The sequence below is a fragment of the Vulpes lagopus genome, chromosome 9 (genome assembly GCF_018345385.1).
Source record: "Vulpes lagopus strain Blue_001 chromosome 9, ASM1834538v1, whole genome shotgun sequence".
Classification (NCBI taxonomy): Eukaryota; Metazoa; Chordata; class Mammalia; order Carnivora; family Canidae; genus Vulpes; species Vulpes lagopus.
This window is the reverse complement of record NC_054832.1, coordinates 58,609,879-58,637,306: the sequence shown is the minus strand read 5'-3', so window position 1 is coordinate 58,637,306 and position 27,428 is coordinate 58,609,879. Positions and strand designations below refer to the sequence as shown.

The window sequence follows — 27,428 nt, the reverse complement described above, 5'->3', positions numbered from 1 at the left end:
CGCAGCCTCGGGGGCCCCGCGGCGCGGGCAGACGCCCCCGGGGGGCCGGGGAGCCGGGCTGCCCTGCGCGCGGCGGGCGCGGACGCGGACGCGGACGCCGGCCTCGGGGCGTGCGGGGTTCCGGGCGTCGCGATGAACATCGTGGTCGAGTTCTTCGTGGTGACTTTCAAAGTGCTCTGGGCGTTCGTGCTGGCGGCGGCGCGCTGGCTGGTGCGGCCCAAGGAGAAGAGCGTGGCGGGCCAGGTGTGCCTCATCACGGGCGCCGGCAGCGGCCTGGGCCGCCTCTTCGCGCTCGAGTTCGCGCGGCGCCGGGCGCTGCTGGTGCTCTGGGACATCAACACCCAGAGCAACGAGGAGACGGCGGGCATGGTGCGCCACATCTACCGCGACCTGGAGGCGGCCGACGCCGCGGCGCTGCAAGGTAACTCGGCGGAGCGCGCAGCCGTCCCCGGGAGGCCCCGAACCCCGCCGCGCCGCAGCCCCAGCCCCAGCCCCGCAGCCCCGCAGCCCCGCAGCCCCGCGGCCCCGCTCCCGAGGAGGACAACCAGCCCCTCGTCTTCCGCGAGTGGAGTCTGCACCCCCCTCCCCCGGGAAAGGAACACGGTCACCTCCGCCTTAGAAGGGGGAAGGTGTGCCGACCCCGGGGCTTTACGGAGGTCCCGGCTCCTTGGGGACGGACGTCGGGTTTGCTCGCCCCTGCGAGGACCCGGGGAGGGCGGAGAGGGCTCTCGTTAGCACGGGCCGGGGGCCCTGACGCAGCGCCTCCCGCGCCTCGGCGACGGCGCACGCGAGTGTCTGCGAAGTTGTCCTCAGACGCGGCGGCCCCTCCGTGCCCCGGTGCTCCGAGCCGAGCCGCCGAGCCCGGCCGCGCCGCGGGTGCGGCTCTAACTCCAGCCGCGAGGAAGTGGTTACATTGTTTCACCAGAGACAGGTTAAGCGCTTTAGTTACATCCCTCAGCTTGATTGAATGATATCCTGCCTCTTTCAAAGCGCTTGGAAGATTTGAGCCTCATTGGAGATTTATTTCATGTTTTTTGTAACCTCAGCTGCCTCACTGTATATTTATTAACTAACCTGATTGCTGAGGGTTTTTTTTTTTTTTTTTTTTAAGTCAGAGCGGAGACCATAACCAACCGTAAATACTGGTCTAGGAAATTGGATTATGGCTCTTACTCTTGGATAAAAATGTTCATTTCTGGAGAAAACATTGAACTGTACCGGCAAGGTTGACTTGGACACCACCACCCCTCCCCCATATCGATCTTTTTTTTTTTTTTTCTCCCCTACCAAAACTAATGGCACCTGCCTTTTAGGTCAGAAAAATCAAAGGTCAGAAAATGTTTCATCTTCAATAGTGGTATGGAGGGGTAGCAAATACACATTTTTGTGCCTCCTGCCACAACCTAAAAGAGAAAGGTAAATTCAAAAACCAGGAGGTTTTGGTTTTTAAATTGAGATCTTATGTGCTAAAATTGCATGTTTACCTGGAAGTTTGATTTATTTGAGGTGTTTCTCAGGAGAGCTCAGCTATTCGAGTTAGAACAAACCAGTGATCTCCATTCTTTCATGAGAAACTTAAGCTTCATTCCATGGCTTTGGATGACTTCAGATTAACTATGGTTTTGATTTGTGAGCCTTGAGGAGAGTTTCCATTTTGAGGGTGCAGTTACTAAAAGAGTAAAAGCCCGTTCTGGCCACTGTTCCTCAAAAAAGAGGAGTGTGTAGTGTTTGGGAGGAGGGGGTGTTACTCTCTGCACTGAGATCAGTTCTTTCCAGGTGTCTTTAGCTCCAGGAAGCTGATCCCATGAGGTCTGACTTGTATTGGGCTTGTCACAATTACATGATTTTCCCCTAAGCAAAGTTATCCAGTAAATTGCTGTAATTCCCAAAGACTTTTGGGGGAGGAAGGCAGCTGTAAGTTCAGTCATTGGCAAGCCTCATGGTGTTAGAAATTTGAAGCTCACTGTAGTATTTTTGTTTTGTGTGATCTTTGTCCTACTGATTGCCATGTGACTCACGTTTTGCACCCCCACCCCCTTCTCTGTTCCATTTTTTTTCTCTCTCTCTCTCTCTCTCTCTTTCTCCTGGACTTCTGAGGACAGCTGGGAATGGTGAGGAAGAAATTCTGCCCCACTGTAACTTGCAGGTTTTTACCTACACCTGTGATGTGGGAAAGAGGGAGAATGTCTACCTGACAGCGGAAAGGGTCCGCAAGGAGGTTGGCGAGGTCTCAGTCCTGGTCAATAATGCCGGCGTGGTCTCTGGGCATCATCTTCTGGAATGTCCTGATGAGCTCATTGAGAGAACCATGATGGTCAATTGCCACGCACACTTCTGGGTAAATATAAACATCCTTGTTTTTATTACTAGGCCCTCCTCAATGAGAAGGCTGGGAAGGAGCCAGACTTCAGTACCAGCCTGAAAGACACCTGTACTGTTTTACCACAAAGCTTCTTTCTAATTTGTTATTTCCCCATGGTGAATTACACTGTACGCCAGTTACTATCAAACAATTATCTTCTTTCCCCCCGCCCCCTATGCAGTCTTTCTGGAGAGGGTAAAGGACCGAACATTTTGAACTAGTTTGAAAGATTGCCATAAAAATAACAAGAGGGAGCATAAAACCCTGGATTTGTTTATTTTACTTTCTGTTGAGTTTGTAAAACATTGGTTGTTCTTATGAATTCCTGAAGTCAGAGTTTAGGCTTCCAAATTACTGCTCAGCCACATTTTAGAAAGTGCCAAAGATTCTGAGATCAGCATTTGTGGTCCACTGGGAGTGGTCGGGCCACCCTAGCAGTCACTTAACATCCGCTGACCATCCACGGCGTCTGTGGCATTATCCTGATAGAGTACATCTCAGAACTGTCTCCGCTTACAAGATGCCTCTCTCAGGGAGAGAACAGAAGTCACCCTGATAATACCATAGAGTCACTCACTATACAAGCGGCAGAAAGATTGCGAAACTTGGGGAACTAGGGACTTAAAACCATGTCAGCTTCTAACCAGCAGAGCTACACAGCATCTAAGGATGAGTGAGAAGGAGGGCCTTCTTGCTCTGGACACCAAACTAATCCCAGTTTTTCAGCTAAACTTCAATAATGGTAGGTGTGAAGCTCTCCCCCATAACTGTACACTGCTGACCTTTATTCTCTTCTTCTTCCACAGTAATTCCCCTTTACTTTTGTAGACAGGTAAGAGCCAATAAAGAAAGGGCAAGGAGATAGGATTTTTGTTTTTCTATATTTTCCATAGGCGGATTAGCCTTCTGATGGAACACAACAAAGAACTGTTTCTTCTAAATAGGTCACATTAAACCTCATTAATTTTTTTAGCAACTGCTTAAAAACTTAATCTGGCTTTAGAAGTACTTATTCAAATATTGTTCCTAGAACATCAAACCATTTCTCTGATCCTGAAAGAAGCTTACCTCAATGTTTTATTTTAAAACACGAGCTTTACTTAATTCATTTCCAGAGCTCTAGAAATGAACACAAGTGGTGTGAGCCAACTCCTATGGATGTTTTAAATGAGTAAGGAGATTACCAAATACAGTTTGGGGGGATTTAAGTGTGCTTTTGCATGTGGCCGTGTGCATAGGTGTTTGTGTGAGACAGAAAAGGTTGTGTGTATGTGTGTGTGTGTGTGTGTGAATTGTATTATATGCAGTAGGGATGGGGAACTGAGTAAAAGTCCATAGGAACAAGTAGCAAGTGACAAGGGGATGCATCAGGTGAGTAAAGGTGTAACGAATAAACGAATACACTTGGCAATATAGTTTATCAAGAATCGTACATATTTATGATTCTGAGTAAAACAACCACTATTTGAAATAAAAGATGTATGTGAATTGCAGGTGGACTTGTAGTTTTCATAGTGGAATGAGAAGGATGAAGCTGCTTAGAAACTCCAGGTGACTTCAGTTGACTCATCATCCTTAAACAGATATACAGTCATTGGTAGGCTACTTGTGAACCACCAACACCAGGACTATTTTTTGTCCAATAACCTTTGATTGAGATGGTCTTCTGTTTCTGAACTGTAAACCTTTATCTACATGCTATTCTAAAATTTAGCCATCTTGCCTACTTTTTCTGCGTGATTATTTTGCTGAATTATAAAATTTCTAATGTAACCACACTTTTAAAGAAACCCATACAATGTGCAGATAAATACTTTTAAGACGAAAGCAGCCTCCTTTTGCTAGACATTCTATAAAATGAGAAGTAATTGAGAGTGTATTAAGCCCAGAAAATCCATAGCTTTGGCTTTGAAGATGCACACGAATCGATATACTGTACCTTAACATTAGACTACTCTCTAACCTGAGGAGAAAATTGAATCAAATCTCTGATAGAAAAATTATTGTGGAATTGAACCTACATACTAAGGAGGAACATACCACCTTCCCAGAGTCCTTACTTTGCTTCGAGATGTTGCTTAACTACACAATTTAGGGAGTTCTTGGAAGCCTTGGCAGTAATGACGTCACTTCATATTAAAATATGGGAGGCTCCTGAATTCTCCAGCTGTTTTTCCCCTAAGCATCTAAACTGAAGAATTTATTTTCAATATTGAGTCAGAAAATTCATTTTAGAGTTGGAATTTCTGACTTCCTGCCGAGACTTACAAACCTTTTAAGAAGTTGAGATCTGGCAACTAAAATTTAGAAGACTTATAATTTTTACAGTGATTTGGGGGTGTTAAATGATATAAGAGCTACCTGAATTCAGCTTCCCTTCCCATAGTCCTAGTAGGCGAAAATGTTTGTGACAACAGTCTAAAGAAATATTGGCATGTGCAGTTTTCCTTCCAAAGAAAATAACCAGTGTGTCTTTTTACTGTGTCTGGGTGGAGAGAAAAAGTTGCCCCATACATTTTTAAAAGATCAGCTGAGCAAAGAGTCACTTAGTCATTTGAACAGATAGTCTTGCGCCAGACTTGTAAGTAGCAGTTGCTGTCTGTTTCCATAAAATACTAAATGGTATGTTGATCCCAACCCAGCTTAAAGTCCTATCCAGTGAAACAGAAAACCCTGTGGACTTCCACTGAAAAGCTGTGGGTGCTCCTACTTCAAAACCTTTATACAACTGCCTCTGCCTTCAAGACCCTCTTCCACCACTCCTGTACCTTTCAAGGCTTAACACAAGTTCCTAATACAGTCTTCCCTCCCCACTCCAGCCCTTTTCTGGCAGTTTTGTATATTAGAGCTGCACTTATCCTTAGAGATCCTCTTGCCCCATCTCTTGTTTTCTGATGAAGCTGCAGTTAAATGGCTTGTCTGAAGCTTGCTTCTTGCCATTAATCTCTTGCAGCATCTGTTCATTCTCACCCTTTGTGGCGTAGCATGTGTTCTCCGGTATAGTTTTTTTTTTTTGTTTTTTTTTTTGTTTTTTTAATGTATTGTGCCCTGAAATTCCAAAATAGATGGCAAGCTGTCTGAAGGCAGTTTGTTCTAGCCTTCCTATTTGTTTTTCCCTGCCTGGAAGAGAACTCCACTCTTAAGATTCAGTGAACACTCAACAAATGTTTGATAATATAGACAAGACTTCTGCTTAAAGATTCAGAACATAGCCCACTCAGAGGATGCTCACAGGAGCTTGTCTTCTGAAATTTCAAAAGGTAAGCCTTATGGTGGACTAATGTAGGCTGTGCAAGATTGAGGAGATCACAAAATGGGGCTGGCTCACATTCATAATGGTTTGTATCTCCTTTTGTTTTGCTACACAACTTTTCCATGCCTCCCACCCCACCTCCGTGCTCACATTTACTGTGGTGTATTAAACTCTGCTCATTGGTGCAAGGCTAGTGACATTGAGAAGGCCAGTGTTGATAAACCAGTTTGAATCAAGCTCAAATTGAATGTATGGTGACCATTCATACCTCCCAATGGCTGGGCCTCAAGGAGAGGATTCCCACTGCAGTTCCTTCCTTGATTCTTAATCTCATACTAGTCATTTCCATGCACATTGAAAGTTTTTTTATCATGCTTGGTATTGTTCTACATAGCCGTCCAGTTTGCTATGATACTTCCGTCTTCCAATATTCTATCACCAGCAGCTCTCCTAGGAGCTTCCTCTTGGTCACTAGTCAAGAAGTGATAGACTTGGGATAGGTTCTAGTCAGTATAATCTCTTGTGCAACATTCAGGGTTAACACAAGACCAAGGAGAATGTATGCAATGCAATGCACTTTAATGTTGGCATAATCCTAGAAACCATTCACTTAGGTGTCCTCTCTGTAGCTCTGTGCAATACAAAAACTTGAAAATACCTCGCTAGTTTCTTTTGAAACATGGCAAGTTGGACTCCACACACAAATTGCAAGCCCGTGTTTTCCCCAAAACATTAATATTGCTTCACTTGGTTTTTTTGTTTTTAAGAGGAGAATTTTAGCTTGTCATTTTTACAAGACAGAGTTTATCTGTAGATCCTTTTTGACCAAAGAGCTGCATTTGGCCTTTATACGTGAGCAGCAAATTGATCCCTGATTAGCCAAAAGGGGGAAGCAAAAGCATTTAACTCCAGGCCTTTTATGTTCTGAAGAAATTTTGCATGGTAAAGGGCTAAATCTGTCAAATAGCTAGTCGGTAATTTACTTCTATTGATATGGTAGTCAGACAAGATAATTGGTAGTTAATTAATAGACCACTTAACTTAAAAGGTTTCACAGTTTTAAAATACTAATTACTGAATTAGGCATTTATCTATATCCAAATGTCTAAAGTCTATTTAGTTAAAATCCATCCAGGAAAAGTAAAAGCCCACCAGCTAGATCTGAGTAATGTAGCACTTAAAGACATTAGTGCTGTGTAGTACCTAATATCTCATGAATGGTCCCTAATCATTAATGTTTAAGTTCCTATGTGATTTACTGGTTTTTAATCTCAAATGCTGTATTGTTCTCTGGTTAGAGAAACCTAGTTTTGTTCGAGGCCTCTTAGATTTAGAATTTTTAAAAAACCATTTCTAAAGTATTCATAAAAAACTACTTGGCCAGTACTTCCTCCTTCAAACCATAATATTAGGAATTGTTATACTATGTATTTTACATATATAAAGTATTTTCTTATGTTGGGATAGCTACTGAAAAGTTGGAATACGTGGCCAGTTTTTAAGTCTGTACTAGAACTAGCTTCTGTTGTTAAATAAATATCATATGCCTAAAAATCAAATGTTTGAGCTTTAGAAAGACTTTTTAGGTCTTGAGCTGAACTGTAAACTGACATAGGTAAGCATACTTTATCTTACTAATTCTTGAGGTCCCATTTAAAAACATCTCTTAGGGGGATCCCTGGGTGGCGCAGCGGTTTGGCGCCTGCCTTTGGCCCAGGGCGTGATCCTGGAGACCCGGGATCAAATCCCACGTCGCGCTCCCGGTGCATGGAGCCTGCTTCTTCCTATGCCTGTGTCTCTTCCCCCCCCCCCCCTCTCTCTCTCTCTGTGACTATCATAAATAAATTTAAAAATTAAAAAAATTAAAAACATCTTTTAGGTAGCAACTACTCGGTTACTTGGGACCGTATCCCTAGTAGGTCATTTCATAGCCTTGTCCCCTAACATGAAATGAGATCACACGCCCCTTGAACATTAAGTTTCCGCCTTTGGTATGTTACATGGTAGGCCCAAATTGCTTCTATTGCTACTAAAAATCAACTATGGTATGATAAAATGTTACTTTACATAAGTGGTATGAGCAGGGAACCATCCTATAAAAATCCTTGCAACATCTTTGATGATGTGTGTTCGAATCTGTGTCTAGTTACCTCAGCTGTTTAGAAAATATTGCTAAGTAACCAGTATCATGAAGAAAGAGCAGTGCTCCCCTAATTGCCAAATCCAGTGTGCAGCTTGCTCTTTCTACAGAACGTAATTCTGTTAACCATTCCTGAAGCTCCAGTTTTCAATTTCCATGATAAGCCCACCTTCTACTTCTCTTCTGTCTTCCCAATCCTCTTGGCCTCCCGGCATCAGGGATGTAATGACTAGTGCTGTATCCTCACACCCCTTCTCACTGTGTACCTCTAGCTGGGTAATCTGTTTATTTCAGTGGCTTGGTCTGATTTCTGCGACCGTTCTCAAGTTCACACCACTGTCTTGGCTGTTCACTTATTCCCTAAAATCAGCAAGTCTCAAAACTGAACTAACTCCTTTTTGCCCCTTCTTGAATTCCCTGGTATGGCCAATACCAGGCTTGGGAACATCCGCAGTTATCTTTAATTCTCCATCCTGCCCACATCCGTGCCTCCTGACTGTTCTGTTGCTACCACGTACTTGGATCCCCTCCTTCCCAGTGCTGCGCCTTCTCCTGTGCTTCCATCACCTCTTGGCCATACTTTGGAAAGAGTCTCTGAACTTCCTTCCCTCTTCCTAGCCTTTGCTCTTCAACCTAGGGTGACTTAAGCAGACTCGAATTTGTTATGTGTCTGCTTATGGATTATTCTGACAAGAATCTACCCCCAAACCTTTAGGTGACCATATTGTTCACAGCATGAAATCCAGGCTCATTAGCATGGCAGTTTAGATCTTCTAAAGCTGATTTCCACCTGCCTTCCAAACTCATCACCTATTATATCTGCTGGTCAACCTTAAATTCCCGCTGGGCTGGACACCTCACTGTGCCCTGATGGAGCCCTGTGCACTCAGCTGTTCTGCCGTTTGAGACCTGTCTTCCTGGGAGACAAAAGAAGTGGAATAGTTTAGACAAAATGTATCACTACTTCTGGGAGAGAAAAAATAGGATATTTTCATGTTGACTTAATAGTATCTTTATAGATTAAGTGGGCAGTCCTTGTAGAATAGTTTAAAATTCCCAGTTCAGGGAATGGCCTACTCTTATCTGATTATGTGCTATTTATCTCGATTCCTGGAAGCAAAGTTGGTGTTTGTTCTTTTCTCCCTTGTTATTTCTACATGTAGGGCTTCATCCATTATCTGGCCAAGTAGAAATTAATCTATAGGACATGTCAAAGTGAAAGCATTCTTTAACCTGTGCTAATGCTAACACTGATTGAATAGCTTTTTCAAAACGGCTGAATGGAGCGTGCCCGGGTGGGGTTCTTAGCCATTCATTGCAGGATTGGGTCACTGGGCCTTAAGGAAGAGCTACAAGCCCTATGACCAAATATTTAACTGCTTACATTCTCCCAGTTCATTCTCTGCCTTTATATTTGTTTTTTACCTTAATCATTTTTCAGGATTTTTAGGATCCTTGGCAAATTTAGTTAGTTTGAATAAAATTCAGGAAGTTTAATCTCATTTGGGACTTGGAATAATTTTTTGAAGTAGGAAACTCAGATGTTCCCTACTAAACTTTAAATTAAAAAAATAAAAATAGGGACACCTGGGTGGCTCAGCAGTTTAGCACCTGCCTTCGGCCCAGGCCATGATCCTGGAGTCCTGGGATCGAGTCCCCCTGCATGGAGCCTGCTTCTCCCTCTGCCTGTGTCTCTGCCTCTTTTTCTCTCTGTCTCATGAATAAATAAATAAAATTTTTTAAAAATAAATAAAAAATAAAAATAGGAACACCCCTTCCCCCCTTTTTAAGTTCTTTCAGTTAAGGAATATTAATAGTGGACTCCTCTAAACTTTCTGTTTCTTCCAGAAACTAAAATTAAGCTTCATTCAATTGTGATAAGTAGCTAATTTGTCTCCATTTAATCCACATACCACCTGCCTGTATGGATAGATGTGTAGATGGCATGTTTGTTTGCTTGTTTTGGAATGCTCCATGAATAATGAGACTCGTGACTGTGGTGCAGTTACAGCCAACAGACTGAAAACCCGTTTGAGCCTCTGTGTAAGTCCTAAATACCCAGGATATTCTTGGAACCCCAAACTGTACTATGCTGAATTTCCACTAGGGGGTGTCCTGGCAGGGTGGATTTGTATCTTAATTCCTTTTGCACACACATGCAGTAATTTTCCCAAGATAAAGGGCCTTTTGAAGCTAACCTTTGAAGTATGACAAACTCTGGTAGTCCTTAAGAAATAGGGAGCTATTGCTTGTATCAACTGAATGAGTTAAATCCAATGTTTTGAGCCTGGAACTCTAGGGATCTGATTTAAATGTGTTCATCAGTCTTGGTTTAATTAGTGATTTTTTTTTTTTAAACCTCACAAGTTACTATAGGAGTTAGCTCTTCACAAAACTAACCCTTTCTTACAGTTTCTATTAAATGACCTAAAAAAAACTGTGTGTAGGCTGCGACCTCTTGAAAGCATAATGGGAAAATAACTTAGGATAGAATCTTGTAATTCTTTGAAAATGGGTAGTGGACAAGTAGAGCCCACAGCCAGTCCTTGTATTATTAGGTAGGGCAGCCTTAGAGAACCTGCCCGTATTGTGACCTAACACTGTTAAGATACCATTGTGCAGGGTAAAAGTTGTCAGAGCATGGCCTTAGGATTTAATCACGATTACCCTGACACATTTGGCCGGCCAGCCAGTCCCCATCCACCAGGGTTTGCAGGCCAACGCCATCCTAGCACTGGAGGGTATACCTTTCAACACAAGGAATGCTAACATCTTTTACTTGATCTTACCCAGCATGGCCCATTCTTGAATTCCTTTTTCTTTTTACTTTATTTGTCAATTCTCTTAAAACTCAAGTTCACACCTGTCAGGGACCATTTTCCTAAATGCTCTGAAACTAAAATTAAGTGAACCACGGGGAAAAAAAATTGAATATCCTCTCATAATGATCATAAAACTTTCAACACTGCAGCAAATGCTGCTAGAATATTTAACAAGTGAGGGCAATTACTGCTGCAACCTTGAGTGCTGTCAAATTAGCCCAACTGACAAGCCACTTACAATGAATTCACATTTGGAAACAAAACATTACTTGGTCTGTGAAACTTTCAAAGATCACACAAAGTTATGTGTGAAAGATGGCAGCCGTGTTAACATTGTGAAGGTTGTTTTTTGTGTTGTCGTTGTGTGTGGTTTTATTTTTGTTGATTCTTTGGTTTTGTGTTGTTTTTGGTTTGGGAAAACCGTGGTGTTTCTCATTTGCTGCTTGCATAAAATGTGAATTTCTTGCCTTTCTTTCAAATAGCTTAGTACTGAAATTTTTAAATATTAACAAGGTTCGGCTTCTTAGTGTTATTCTAAACAATGGGTCTCAAAATAACACTTCCCAAATCAGTGTAACTGGGAAAATATTTGTGGTGCAACTTATGTAAGCACATGGGTATTTTGAGGACAAGAGAAACTTAAAATTCAGAGCCTGAATTTTCCCACCTGCAAATTGCACTTAACATACTGCCCCCTACTGATTTCTCAAGGATTTGAGAAGTGGGATGGTTCTACAGTCTCTTCGAAAAAAGAAACATCGAGTATAATTACCTTAAAATAGTTCTGTACTAACTTTTAGTTTTTATGTCTGTTGGGCTCTTCTCTGTTGAGCATTATAATTTATATTTTAAAACTGTTGTTTTTCTGCCCCTAGTAAAAGAGGAGTAAAGGAAAGATTAGAGAAGAAGTGTTACTGGAAAACATTGTTGTTTCCCAGCATCTGCAGGGATTCTGGATGAAAGGGGTAGGGCAGTCAAAGCAGCTGCTCAGCAGTATGGTTTTGAGGCTTCTTCTGGTGGTCAGGAACTGGGTTTCTGCCGGAAGCGTGGTCTGGAGATGCCTGGAGGGCAGGGAGGCCTGGGAGCCATACAAAGGAAGAACCAGGAATTGCAGGAACTTGAAGAAACAACATAACCAAAAATAGATAGCACTTATAACCAAAAGGCCCTATAAATACATGCTTAATGAGCCTGGAGTGCATTTACCCTACTTTTATATAGCACTTAAATTTTACAGACCCTTTCATAAACACTCTTCTCTCATTTGAGCCTCAAAGCAACTCTGAATTAAGTAGAGCCATTATCCCCATTTTTATGGATGAGGAAACAAACCAGAGAGGTTATAGGAATTGCCTAAGGTCACCCCTGGGGAAAGAAGAAGCTAGGACCCAGACCCTCATCCTAGGACTTTAGTTTAGAACCTTCACAAATACTCACCTGGGCTACATGTTCAAAGCTCCTACTAGATTTTCCTATGAGTCACTTATGCTTTTGCCTTTTGGTATAATGAAAGAATCCACCATCAAATGTTGATTTTTTTTTTTTTTACTAGCATAGATCATTTAACAATGACTAATGAACCCTAGCCTAATATCCCCAGAAAGTTTGCGCCATAAGCTAGACGATAATGTAAAATTCTAAAGACCCAATACCACATTAAAATTTTATTACTAATGGCCAGTTCTTGTGTTTTTCCATGGTTTTTCTGTAACTTTCCATGGTTCACATCTGAGATGGTTACTTCATGGACAAGACTGTACGATATCCTTGGTCACATAGCCTCCTTGTTTTCCTTGTTCATATGTCAACGTTGACAAGCTGGACACAAAAAAGGTAGCGAATAAACAGGCACTTCAGCAAGCATTGGCTGCACAGAGTTCTAGAAATACTTGGTACCAAAATGGTACCAAAACAAGGTGGTTTTAGTTTTTGTTTTTCTGTTGTTGTTTTGAAAGCTTATCTCCTGGAAACTGTAAAACCTTTATTCTGTTACATAATGATCTTATGGGATTAGAATTCCAGATAAATCCATAAGCTTTGCCTTTGGAAATGCTAATCATAGATTTTTCAAAATGATGGAGTTTTGCCCCATCGATAGTGTCCAAACTTATGGCCCAAGCATCTGATTTGTAAAGGGCTAGTTTTTTCCTGGGTATGGTTTTCTCACAGGCTTACCAAAGCATGAAAGCTTCAAAACGGTGAAAAACGGAGCAGGGAAAGGCTGAGGCTAAAAGGGCCTAAAGTCCTTGTCCTGAAAGCGGAGCCTTTGAAGCCTCTTAACACTATCACAGGGAGCGTTAGATTTCATTGTGAATTTGGGGGACACAAACATTCAAACCACAGCATAGGGGCTTGCTAGTGCTAAAAATGAATCCAAGGCAAATATACAGAGAATCAGTAAACTCTCCGTAGTTGTCGATAGAAGACTCCAGGGGAGCTGGAACATTGGCTCAAACCAGCCCTTATAAACGTTGTTGGAAGAAGGGTGTGGAGAGTGGGGCTTCCCAACCCCTAACATCCCGGTTCGGAGAACACGGGTAGGATAGAAGGTAACGAAATTAATCTTCCAGTTTTGCTGAGTTTCTAGGAGAAATGAATCTGAAGCCACTTGAGGCTCACCCCAGCACCTTGTGATCAGCCTGTGGTCCAGGGCCAAGGCAGCAACAGCATCACCTTGGCAAGCTACACGTTAGAAAAAGCAGACTCTCAGACCCTCTCCCAGACCTACTAGATCAGGATCTGTATTTGATTCAGATCCCAGGTGATTCTTTGGCACATCAAAGTTTGAAGAGGAATTGGTCTTGAATATGCATTTTCCTTTCCACGTTCTCAATATTCTCCTTCTCTGCTGCCTTTCTGTTTTTCTTTCCTGAGCTAATCAGCCCTTTTGGAATCTCATAGACAAGAAAAATGCCAGACCACACACTCTGTTCCAATCCTAGTCTAGGTTTATTATTATAATTTTTTGAATTTGGATTCCGGTCCAGTATCTAAAAGGAAGAGTGCAGGTGCTATCTTGCTCACTATTCCCCTTTGGTCTCTGTGCCCAGGGTGGAGTTTCCAAGGCCATAAGCATCATGAAACAAAGTGAGGACCCTACAATGGAGAACTACATTCTTCCTGTTACAAACTTGCCTGTTGTGTGTACCCCACTTCCTCCAAGTTGGCTTCCAGTATTGGATAATGGAGGGCATTAGATGATGGAGGGCATGGTGTCTCATACACTTGTGATACCTAAGGGGAAGTCTTCCCTTTTAGTTTTTATAACTTAGTAATGTTTTAGGTGGTTTAGCCAGAATTGTGATTAAGATTAGGGCTGTCTTCTATTCCACCTCAGTACTGTTCTTCCATGAGGAAGCTAGAATATACCAAACCAGTTGCTGGATAAGCAATTATTGTCCTTGAAGATATTTCTCAATTTAATAGTGGAGTGGTAGTTCAAAGTTACTGACATAGAAACTAAAACAAATGGACTATTGAACCTAAATTTAAGTTGTGATTTTTTTTTTTTAAAGCCCAGGATTGCCTTCTGAACCTAGAAAAATGTCTTACACTACAAGAACTAAAGCTTAGAAAAAAATTCATCACTGGACTGTATGGAACTTTATTTGCTACTGTGCATGTTCTTTCAGAGGTTTGCAAAGTTTTCTCTTTAACACTGCCTGACACAGTATAGGTACCTCATGGACTCTTCTATATAATGAGTAAATTCTGTGGTGTTACAGTGCAAATTTAAGAATACAATAAGATTTCAGGAGTAACTGTGATTATATTTATCTTTCATTTAGGTAAAGATAATAATTGTTTTTAAAGATTCCACAGTAAGCAAACTAGGAAGTAAGAGAGAATTTCAACTATTTACACATACAAAATAAAAAGGATGGTGGCAGGTGATCTTGAGGACATTCTTGGGCCATGTCATTGAAATGGGGGCAGAGGGACAAAGGAGTCCTGTCCCTTCAGGATGACCTGAGTGGTGCCTGAGCTTGTGGGCAGTGTCTATGCCTCATGGAAGTGGTCACCAGTCACTAGAATAGAGCCGCAGCCTCTGCCCTTCGGAAGATGTGTCTTTATTACAATTTCTGAGATGTGATTTGAGTTTGGGGCAAAGCAAAGGGATTAATGACAAGGTGTTGTTTAGCAGACTATTTGGCTGGAATTTTGTGGGTTATTTTCATTATTTTATAAAGCGTTATTAAATAGGGAAAGGGGCACTCCTTTGATCATCTAGGACTCAGCCAGCAGGGAGGGTCCAGGAGAACAGCACTTCAGAAACTGTTCAGCATTTAGTTTCCTTTAACATCCTGAGCCTCCATGAACTCAACAAAAACACAGAAAAATGATATTTTGCAGATAATGTGTAATTTCATTAATATGTAAGAGGCAGGAATTCAAGTTACGTTATTTTAAAAGGCACAGTCATGACATCATATAAATGTTTAATGAACAGATTTTTACTGCTCACCAGATGCTGGTCTCTGGACTAATGGAGCTGATACCTTGCTGAGTCATTTATGAGAGTCTTACGCAAGGTACACCTCAGTGTTACAACTTGTATTTCCAATGCGTAGTAGGAATCGAAGAAATAATTATTGGACATAAGTTGTCACAACATTTTTAAACAAAGAAACTTTGGAGAAACTCCTCTTCTTGTCTCATAGATGAGTTAAGATCAAGATTCAAAGAGGTCAAGTAACTAGCATGGTTAGTCAGTAGGCACCTGGGACCATGGGGTTTTTGGACTCCAAAGATGAGTGTATTTTCCTGACAGATTGAGTTTTAAGTTACCTCCTTTCCAGTATTTCTGCATAGCAAACCCCAAAATTCAAGAGAATTTCGATTGTCTGAGTCGCTGCATTGGGCTAGATTCATCCCATGCTTTAGCAGTGGGAAGGCAAGTTAATGAAGCATTTATTTTTGCTGAATAACTAATGGTGTCATCATCTAGGTGTTCATTTGAAAAGCCTGGTTCTTTTATTAGCTTCTTGGTTGCAGGGCAACTGTAGGAGTGTACTAGTGCATGTGTGTTAAGCATTAACTGCTGATGCCTTCAAATGTTAAACTAATCCCTGTAGCCTCAAAATAATAAAAGGATAGTAGATGGAACGTTGATACGAATTCAATAGTTATGACATACTCTAGTCTCTCCTCTATGGCTAAAGACAGAACATTTTGTGTCAATCTGATAAGAGATTTTATTAAGTCTGAGAGAATAGTTGCAAGCTTCACTATCTTGGAGTTCTGTTGCACAATTTGTCAGGAGATTTTTCTGTCTCTACAAACACATCAACTAGGAAAGAAAGAAAAAATGCCTTCATTCAGTTACATGAATTTCAGAATTTGTGCTGTCAAATGCGACTAAAATATTTAAAGTCAACGTATTACTAGCAAGTATAAATTTAGTTTTTACTTCCCAATTAAAGTTAATTTTGTAATGAAAATTTTCAACTATCTTGTTCTATGGTCAAAGTGAAATTCCTTAGTTTGGTGGTCAGTATATTTACTAAGCAGATAAGCTTTAAATCTACAGATTTAAGAGTATTTATTCAGCCATATGTGCCTTTCTGAGATTAGCCTAGGGGTGTGTCACCATTTTTCCATCTTAGACATGCTAATGATTTATGCTATTCACCTTTTTAACACCGTTCACTATATTCACAGCGCCTCCAATAGTTTGTATTACTGAATCACAGTTTTCCAGGAGCAGTGACTGAGTATTCGGAGGAGAGTGCCACCAGATGTCATTTTAGCCTTGTAAATAAGCAGTATGTTCCTTTGTGATTCTGATAAAGATAAGTTACTCCAGTAGCAACAGAGCCAGAAGCAGCAAAACACCAAGCAGAATTGTTGAACCACTTTGGAAGGCTACAATAAGGGTGTCTTTGTTTACTGGAGTCTTGATTGTCTTTTTTTTTTTTTTCCCCCAAATTGTTTATATACTGTTGTTTGGAGATTTTGAAAATCCTTACATATACATCAGAAAACTATTATATACATGTGCTGATAGTGTTAATCCTTTTCCCATCATAATGTGACTTATGTTCCTCTCTAGAAACAAAAGTCTCCTGTTTCTTGGGTGTTCAAGAGATAAACACCTTAAAATGATTCTTTTTAAAAGATGCCTTTTCTGGGATTGACGATAATAAGATAGTTAAGGCAGACACACAAAAATACAGTATGAGGCCTTTTCCTACTATGAGAAGTTAATTTTGCTTTTTCCATGGTGTTCATTAACCTGGAATCGTTTATAAATACAGAGAACACATTCTGGGTGTTTTACCTCCACCTTTAAAATGTCATCAGTCTCGAACATTCCAAAAGCCAGACTTTGCCGGATACCACATTTCTTCACATTCTCTTTTGTTTAACTTTAGGCTAATTTGTCGTGACAGTGCAGCTGCAGGCCGTGCGTCGCAGTGTGTCATTAAGAGCACAGGGAATGATCTGGAGGGTTAGAACTGTTGGAAGTTAATTTGGCGTAAACCTAACTTCCAAAGATTTCTAGAGATAGAACATGTCATGTCTATGTCCAGTCACCCTTCTGTTCAAGAAATTCTTGTTTATATTATAAATATGACCTTTACAGTTATCTTTCAAAGTGCCCAGTGCTTTGAAGAGGAACCCCGAGGAGCTATAGCGACATTAGACTTAAGTATGTTTCATAAGAATGTCAGGGTCCATTTCACTGTCCTTCCCCTCCCCTCCTTTCTTTCTTTCTTTTCTTTCTTTTTCTTTTCTTTCTTTCTTTTCTTTTCTTTCTTTTTTTTTTTTTTTAAGTCACATAACAGCCCTGTCAGCTGGGGGCAGATGATTGTATCCGAGCCTCGTGATAAAATTACTCATGGGTATACAAAAGTCTGTCTCCACGCTTTTTAGCCAAAGTTCATTTTTAAGAGTTCTCTCTATTTTTGCAGATAAAGTTTCCTAGGTCCGTTCCTACTTATAAATTCTCCCACTGACCATACCAGTGAGTGCGTATTGGTTGCTGACTGTGAGACCCCCTAGATCAAGAGCCCACCATTTTTCCTGATGAAGGACTACAAGGCCTCCTCTGTTCATAGACATTTGAACAAAAGAACATAGCGATGGAGTGCAGTTCTCTGGCTCAGGTTAAGCATCTCACTAACCTTGGCCAGCCACCACTGGCACCACCACCTCTGTATGTTAGAGATCCTTGTACCAGGCCGTAACTCGTGATCCGAGTAATCCATCCTGAGAGTGGAGACAGCGCAGCAGCCCAGGTGTTGAGTGCGTTATCTGAGTTACCCCTCTCAGATTCACCGATGGCAGCACACGCGTGAATTTATACTTAAGCCGTTTGGGTGTGCTCTTAGATTTGCCCTTGATGTTCTTTTAATGACTCTTTGAGACAAAGTTAAAGATCACAAACCTCAGCTTGAACTGACTGGTGTCATGGCAACTGGCACTTCACCTTTTGCTGGTCCCCATCTCATACATGCTACAATATTTGTGCACATTAATAATTCATTGCAAAGTGCCAGATTTCTTTGTGCTGTCAAACTGTGTCAAGGACGGAATATGCTGTACTATCTCAGATGTCATCTACCAGACTGTTGAGGGCAAGAGTAATTAGAAAAGAAAACTAGTCAGGTTACTTGGGAAATTTTCTGAAAATGTGATGCTTTCTAGCCGCCCATTTATAGCATTTTTCTTGTAAAGTAAGGGATAGAATTAGTGTTGATCAAAGTTTATTTGGTAATGTGCCCCAGACATAAGGCAGGACTCGGGCTGTGGAAATAAGGCACGAGCAGTAATTGGTCACCTCCATTCAGGCAGCAAAGGAAATGATTAACAGCCTTCGTGCTCAGTCACGTGGATCAGGCTCCAGTGTGAACCCTGAAAACCCAAGTTTACAAAGAAACCTGAATGGTCTTGATGGGAATGCTCCTCTCCCAGGCTCGCCTTTGCCCGGCACACAGTAGGAGCTGAGTGTTTGACCCCCGCTTTGGAAGACAGCGAGTCTGGGTTCCCAGGATGACCCTGGCTGTGGATGGTTTCTTCCACTTCCCAGTTTCCTGAACATTTTTTGTTGTGCTCAACATAGATAGTAGCCATCGTAATTGTAGTATTAGACCTATGATCGGTGCGCTTCCTAAATAACGAATAGAGGCCTTTGAATCAGGATGTTGAAAATGCAGTGATGCATTGAATCTTGTTTATCCAGAAAGCCGTGTATGTCCCTGATTGGGCAAAGAAATCACGTATTTTAAACTGGATATTGACCTGCCACTACCTTTTTTTTTTTTTTTAACTTTCCCTCTAAAGAAAGCTTTATATTAAAACAGATCCGTGTCACCCTTTACTAGTCACTCAAAATGAAGCATATTTCTCTGAAAAATGTTTACAACCCACAATTGGAAAAGATTTTAGTCACTTAGCCATATTTGGGTTCTTCTGTTTCTCTATCTCTTTTTTCTTTTTTCCTTTAAATACAAAACCAATAGCTTAAATGTCCCTTCAGACTCCTTGGCGGGAGGGCAGGGGGTGAGGAAAGCAGGTCCCAGTCACATTTTTTTAGAATACACAGCCATGAGTACCCTGTGGATAAACTAGGACTGTTATACTTGATATACTGAGTTAGCACAATTAAGTGCAGGTAAGTATAAATTCTGCTCAGAGACAGGCACAGAACCAGCTCCCATTTTAGCCATCATTGCTTGGCCAGATCATAAAACAGTACCTGCATATGATAGATGTTCAAGAAATAATCACTGAAAGAATAATACCACCAGACTAATTTCAGGAAGAGGGGAGGGGCCCTTAATCAGTTTCAGAACCATGCAACAGATTAAACTTAAAAAACAGTTAGGAACTTGTTAATCTTCTATCGCCTACCTTTATGTGCTGCTGGGGATCTGGATTAGTCATTTAACACCTGCAGGCAACAACATCACACACAAGTCCGGGGAAGTCATTAGAGCTAACCTGCTTGGTGTCCGCGCTTCTAGCTAGTCAGGGCCAGCCGCCAGCTAGAGTGAGTGGTCACTGGCAGTGTGAACAGTGTCAGGGATTCAGATTCGCCAGCTAATTAAGCTGCAAATTCTTAATGGTTTTCTATACTGTGTGTAATTTCTTGGAATTTAATACGGAGACTCCCTACTTAAGAACTTAACAGTAGGATCCTTTGTACTAAATCTATCCGTGTCTTCTAAGACGAGGCAAACTTTCAGTACTTAAAAATGATCTCTGAATAGCATCAAGAATACATTTTATACTTTTTCAGCTAATCTGGGAACAATTAATCATAAGCAGTTACTTTAAAAATCTTATTTAGGGGGATCCCTGGGTGGTGCAGCGGTTTGGCGCCTGACTTTGGCCCAGGGCGCGATCCTGGAGACCCGGGATCGAGTCCCATGTTGGGCTCCCGGTGCATGGAGCCTGCTTCTCCCTCTGCCTGTGTCTCTGCCTCTCTCTCTCTCTCTGTGTGACTATCATAAATAAATATTTTAAAAAATCTTATTTAGGTTGGAATACATATGCTTCTTTATGTTACTTTATTGCAATTCTGATAAAATAGCCATATATAAGCTGTTTTTGCCTAACATTCAACGTATAATGACCTGACGTACCAGGTCTTGCCTTTTTTGGCTATCAAGTACACCAAAATAATGATTACGATCCAACTACCCTAACCATTCTGACCTACTACTGCAAAGAAGTGCAGTCTAGCTGAAGCATGTGTCTCTCTTCCATCCAGCAGTAAGCCAGGTATCTGAAGTTCACAAGGAACGTTGTTCATATTCTCTCCTCCACAGTTCCTGTCACAGGGTAGTAGTTCTCCCAGAATCTTTGAAAGGATAATCAGGGATCCCTGGGTGGCACAGCGGTTTGGCGCCTGCCTTTGGCCCAGGGCGCGATCCTGGAGACCCGGGATCGAATCCCACATCAGGCTCCCGGTGCATGGAGCCTGCTTCTTCCTCTGCCTGTGTCTCTGCCTCTCTCTCTCTCTCTGTGACTATCATAAATAAATAAAAATTTATAAAAAAAAAAAAAAAGAAAGGATAATCAGTATTTCCCAGCTTAGTGTAAGGCAGCCAGACAAATAAATATAAAACAGTCAAAGCCAAAATATCACAAAACCTGTAATTCTATGTGACAGTGAATGGGACTGACCATCTACATGTCTTAAAGAAATATGAACAAAGTCAAAGTGGTGTAGAATTATATATAAATGCTCAAGACCTTCAGCAGAGAATTTGGAAGCTCCTGTGACATAAGCATGTTGAAAAGCGTGAGAAGCTTTGTAAATATGTGATTATTATATTTTGAATTATGTAGGAGGGCATGGGGAATAGATTGTCAGAGAAGAGAAAAGTTCACGGGTGAAAATAAGTGTGCCCTGGGTAACAATAGTGAGGGGGGCCAGACAAATGGGGAATGAGTCGGGGGTGGGGGTTAGGGTTGCAAGATGATCAGGAACCAGACTGGGGAAGACTTTGGGACACTTCACAGGCATTCATCTGGCAACTGTGTGTATCAGAGATTGGAACACATGGAGAAACATCAAAATAAATGGGATGACTGGTTTTGATCTTGTACATGCAAAAGTTATTGTAATACATTAGATACTTAGGCAGAAATTCAGTGATCCCTTAGCCAGGAAATCCTCAGAGAAGGGCATGCACCTCTTCTTTGAGTCCACTGTGTACTGTTTGGGTTTTTTTTTTTTTTTTTAACTTCATAAATCATGGGGAAGTTGTGTTGGCAATGGGATATAACTCAACAGTAGACAGATTGCTCTTTGCTGCTTTCTTTTAAGAAGCAGGTTATAAAACTGTTGGGAGCCTGGTAGAGTAGTTAATAGATCATCTTAAGCAATTTGAAGTAATTTTTTTTTTTTTTTTTAAATACAGCCTTGTGTCTTGAAGGCAAAAGAGCCAGAGGAGGGAAAAAAAGAGTTTAGTGAATAAGAAATCAGTGCCTGGGTCTATTGCCCAGGAACTTATGCTGCATGCCCAGCTACAGTGAGTGGCCAGTCACCTGCCTCTCTGGGAAAGTCAGTGCCCTGTGAGCCCCACAGGGGAGTTTGGTCATTCCAAATGCTGTGAGCTATTGTCGTTTAGCATATGACACATTTCTCATTAAAATGATCCTGTATTTTCATCCTGCATTTTTACATCCTGAAATAGTTAACTTCCTATTAGTACACTTTGGTAAAGCTTTGGATGCTAGAAGACGATGCTCGAATATCTCCTCATTCATTCATAGGCCTGTTACAGCTTAGACATAGCCATAAGGTAAACATTAATACAGGTCACTTATTCATGGGTAAGCTGGAGGGTCCCTCACAGACCGTGAGATAGCTGTGTTAAAGTGTCATGAACATAAAAGATCTCTGACCTGGGAGTAGTTTAGATTAGCAGATAACTACCACTTGAAAGGTGATAAAGAGCCTTCGACTAATGGCTTTCTTTTCATCTCTGGAGATTGTCCCCAAAAGCTCTTGTGTTACAGTCTCGTTGGTCACGGCTTCTAATAGGCCTGCCATACCAATGATACGGTGTTATGTTAACCAGACACTTAAAGGATCTTCTCTTTCAGTAAATGTATAAGATCTTTAGACAAATTGGAAAATATAACGTTATGTGGGTAAAACTCATTGAGTGGGTAAAACATTATGTAGGATTGCTTTTAAATGAAACTCACAATGTCAGTTCTAAAGCTTGACTCTTTTCTTTCAGACCACTAAGGCTTTCCTTCCCACCATGCTGGAGATTAATCATGGTCATATTGTGACAGTTGCAAGTTCCTTGGGATTGTTCAGTACTGCTGGAGTTGAGGTTTGTCAGATATAAAGCATTTCCTTCATTCAGTCGGCTTATCTTGTGACGAGTATACCAAAAATCCTACAAGGAGTACCTGCTGTCCATACATTCATGAAAGCACTCTACTCTGCCTGTGTACTGTTTGTGGAATTTCCTACAGTAACCCAGGGCCAGACGTTGAATTGCAACTCTAATATCTTCTGTCATAAAATCACTTACACTGGTTTGACAAAGCCACAGCAGCAGGAAAAGTAGGTGGGCAGCTAGGCCTCAGTATGCCCCATTTTCATTAGCAGTTTTGCTTGATGATAGCAGGGAGGCACAGGGTCAAGAATGAAACTATAGAGGGCAGTGGCATTACCACAGGAAACAGATACAGGAGGCCAAAGGTTGCCGTTCTGTTTTGGTCAGCTTGCCAAAAGTGACCTATCTTCTATCAGCTCATCAGAGGAGATGGTTACGGCGAAAGTGAGGTGTTTTGCGTAGTTAAGGTTGTAGAACTGGGCTTAATCCTTCACCATATTCAGATAATAAAGCATGTGTATGCATATTATTCTGTGCTGTTTGTCCCATGGGTACGTATAGCATAAAACTGGAAACCTCACCCCATGCAAATATGTAAAGGGACACAGAATAGATGGCTTCCACGTTCTACATTTCCATGCCTACATTTAAAGTGGGGTAAAGGATAAGAACTTTCTGTACCATGTGTTCTTCGGTTAAGGTCTGGCTTAAGTTAACAAGGTAAACTTATTTCCATTTTCACTTTACCCTAAAGAGAAAATCAGATCATAATTTATAACCTAAGCTAGATTCGCCTTTGCTCTCCTAGTGTTAATTAAACAACCTGGATTTTCATTCTCCTTTTACTGAACAAGAGACCGTTTGTGAATTTTCCAGACACTTCAAAGTGAACCTCTCTCCATTTTTAGCTCCAGCTTGTTAGCTAGCTTTTATAGAATCCTTTGTGGTAACTTCCCCAAAGTAATACGATACTTGGTCAATGTGGCAAAAAGTGTTCGTCTGTTTCTGGTGTTGCTTTGAAAATATTATTTCTGCACTGAACCACATCAGATACCTGTCTTTGAAAATGCTTGCCTTTTCCTTGCTTAGTCACCTGTAACCCCCTATATCAAACATGTAACCAAAGTAATAGGATCAGGGAAGCCTGGGTTTGGTGAGGGAACCTGTGCACATACTTAGTGTTTCTGTTCTCTCCCCCTCTAATTCAGGATTATTGTGCCAGTAAGTTTGGAGTGGTGGGTTTTCATGAATCCCTGAGCCATGAGCTAAAGGCTGCTGAAAAGGATGGAATTAAAACAACATTGGTTTGCCCTTACCTTGTAGACACGGGCATGTTCCGAGGCTGCCGAATCAGGTCAGTAAGAACCTATCTTGTTACTGAAAAAAAGCTGTTTTAGAAATCATCTTTCTGCATTGGGAGAATGTGTAGAATTGAGTCTTGCATTTTATCATTTGACACTTAAGCCTGTCCTCTCACTGGTCAAGGTTTGTAGAATTCAAGTGAGTAAAGATTAATGACGAAGGGTCAGCTACCACACTGATACTAATGTGAGGAAGTCAGTCTGGAAGCATCAGATAGGAATTGGCCTCTCTGCACCTTCAAGGGGGAAACCTAAATATCCAGGATTTTCCTGAGAAGCAACTTCCTTAGGAATTATTTTGTTTCTTTAGTATTAGTGCTGGTAAATGAATGGGACTTTGATTTGGAATAAGAAACAATGTCACTGTCACAAAAGAGTAAGCCTTTCTTCAAAAAGACCTTAGAAATTTACCCTCCAGATTTGGGAGCTTTTTTTTCGCAGAGGGTATATGTAGGTAGATTCACTGTGACAGAATGAGAAGAACTATTTAGATTTGCTAAAAATGAAATAAAACACTCCCATACCTTGAAAGGAGGCATATGGGAATATAAATGTCAGGTCACGTCTGACTTGAACTAAGCAGAATAAACAAAACCACGAATCATTAAAAGGAAACTTGTGAAGACATGCTTACTTTGAGATCTTTGCTTGGATGAATTTGAAAGGCAAAGGAAGATAACCGAACCAGTTCCCCGTTGGTCAGGCCGTTCTTAACACATTCTGAACCTGGCCAAGCTGTGAAGTAGGTGGAGCTCCATTGGACTCCTTTGCATCTCCGGCTGACTTCAAGTCTGGACTGGGAACAGACAGGAGTTCTCCCTCTTTCCCAGCATCCAGGCGTGCTGTGTGTGTGTCTGTGTGCCTGTGTGTATTGGTTTGTTTCTTCATCTCATATACTTAGGAACCAATTGCCTAGGGTCTAAGGAGCCCTGTTTCCTATTTAGCTGTTTCCTATTTAGCATCATGGCAAATGTCCAAAGCTGTGGTGGGACAATGAAAAGTGAAAGGAATAAATTATACTATTAGATTATTTCAGCGTGTCATGTAATGAATTCAGCTGAAGGTTGAATGTCTGTATGCACTTCATTTCAGAGACCCTCGAGAGAAAATACCTTGGTTTTCCCTCTTTGGGCATTCAGGAAAGCATATAGCTCACTTATTTCACTCAGAAAAGTTATGCCAGTGTTACACACCATCATTTTAACAACACTTAGCACTCAAAGTTTGGCACCGTGTTTGGGCGTAATGTTTGTTATGCCAAACACCCTCTTCTTGTTCTATTGAAAAAAACTAGAAAAAAATATGAAATACATTTTAGAGCATTTTTAAAAACATTGTCTCACTTTACAGAAAAGCGGACCGATTTTGCCCTTTTTTTTAACCCATTTTCTACACTATGCATATAAAATGTATTCATGGTAGGAAAATTTGGAAAATACGAAAAAACACAGTGCAGAAAACAAAGTAGACCTAAGGTCCTGTCACTTAGATAATGTCCCTGTTCATGTTTGGATGTATATTTCTAATCTTTCCTACTTTGTGTTAATTCTTAATTTCATTTTTTGAATATATAACCTTCAGGAAAGAAATTGAGCCTTTTTTGCCTCCTCTGAAGCCTGATTACTGTGTGAAGCAGGCCATGAAGGCCATCCTCACCGATCAGCCCATGATCTGCACCCCCCGCCTCATGTACATCGTGACTTTCATGAAGAGGTAACTCTGCAGGTTCCCTCCTGGGTTGGGTCTCCCCGCGGCTGCCCCGTAACCTAGCACACCTGCTCACAGCCACCTTTCTTTTTCCAGCATCCTCCCTTTTGAAGCAGTTGTGTGCATGTATCGGTTCCTAGGAGCAGACAAGTGTATGTACCCATTTATTGCTCAAAGAAAACAAGCCACAAACAATAATGAAGCGAAAAATGGCATCTAAAAATCTTCTTTATATGGAATATCATTTCTACCAGAAGACGATCAAGGCATTACAGTCCAATCCACATCAGCATTACTGACATTCTCTGGATTCTGAACCCATGTTGACTTTTTTTTTAAATCAACTTTTAAAAAATAATAATAAAGTGCAAATTAACTGATTAGAATACTTGGAAAATGTGATCAGCAAATGTGAGTCATGTTGTTGCCAACAGGGTCCTTTTAGGCAGAACCCCAAAACCAGTCAAATCTGTTAGACAAGCACTGTGTGACATCTCCAGGCTACCATTATTTTTCTTAATGAGCAGAAAGTCTAGAGATGATAACGACAGTGTGTTTCACCTGTGTGGTTTTGTTTTGTTTTGTTTTGTTTTAATCTCCATAGAGTTTATTAATTCTTGTAATTAAACTCTAGCCAACTGACACCCTTGCAACTTCAAGGACTGATAGTGCTATATTTTCTCATGTTTTCTAAGTTTCAGTTTTGCAAAGCCTGTGTGGCTTTTCGTGGTGTTTGTGTGTACAGCTCTTTTAAAAAGGAATTTTGAAATCTCCATCAGTTTGAAGTAAATGATGTTTGATTGTTATAGTAAAGGTGATCAGGTCTCTTTCTTAAAGTCCTAATGACTAAAATGTTAGGGAAATTTTTAATTTTATCTCTGAAATCTTTCCTTAAGGATCTATTCCTCTAGAGACCTAGTTATCCACAAAGGTCACACATTTTCTACCTGTGAATTTTGCTGCATACAGAAAGTGCCCTTTCCTCAGGAAGTTGCTGTGTTTCATTTCTTTGAATGGACTTTTACCTAGAATACATAGCAGCTCTGCAAAGAAACAGTTTCTAAAAATGGGAACTTCTGCATTAAAAAAAAAAAAAAAAGTCCCCGTTTTTGTGCCAACTATGATTAGTGAGGGGGAAAAATCATATTCTATGGAGTACGTATGGAAGGGTGTAAAGATTCTTTTGAAAGTTTTATTCACATTGTAGAACAGCAATTGACATTTTTACAGTATTTTTTTGTAAAGCAAACTATTTTGTGCCTTGAATTTGGTAAATGTGTATTAGTGAAATGTTGTTAAAGTGGACTTCTACCTCTGTATCTAAATGTATACCATCCACTTGTAAATTACTATAAACTATTATGTGATTGCTTTTTTTTTTTTTTTTTTTAGAATGTCTTGTTTAAATAGCGACCAATGTTTAAGGCTATTCAAATAAGCCATCTTTTACTAATTAATTGGGAAGTTTTATAAAGGACTGATTAAATTTAAAGAATTAACTTACATGCAACTGACTGTGTGATTATTAGTTATTAGTAGTACTATAGAGAGAAAAATCATTGTGTTCCCCTTTTTCATGCCATATCCTGCCTTAAAAAAATGTTTGAATGGGAAAATGTTCAGGAACAGCCATTAACAAGTTAGGGTCCATACACTCAGATTTCCACTGTTACCATCTACTTCGATGAGACACTTTATCAGGGGCTCGTTTATCCTGAAAGTGAGAAAATAGCATTCCCTCACCTCTGTTTGCACCACAGATGGAATAGGCACCATAACCACATATGGAAAAGTCCTCACTGAGAGGGTCCCCAACGCTGGTCCTAAGGAATTGCTTCGTTTATGTTTGAATTTCTCTAAAAGGAGAAATGAAAACCAAGTCTGAGCCCATTATAACAATGGAGGCGCTGGCTGCCTCTTAGTTTTCAATTTCGGACTGAAAGAAGTACTTTGAAGTAGTGCTTCAACACACT

General features: G+C 40.9%; 1 protein-coding gene across 1 annotated transcript; it reads left to right on the top strand.

Moving 5' to 3' along the window:
• RDH10 (retinol dehydrogenase 10) lies at nt 1-26,965 on the top strand. Its single transcript, XM_041769215.1, has 6 exons — nt 1-421; nt 2,103-2,338; nt 22,280-22,378; nt 23,596-23,741; nt 25,330-25,461; nt 25,552-26,965. Exons 1-6 carry the CDS (start codon nt 133-135, stop codon nt 25,673-25,675), a joined length of 1,026 nt encoding a protein of 341 aa, XP_041625149.1. The 5' UTR covers nt 1-132; the 3' UTR covers nt 25,676-26,965.
• Nucleotides 26,966-27,428: the final 463 nt, after the last annotated feature.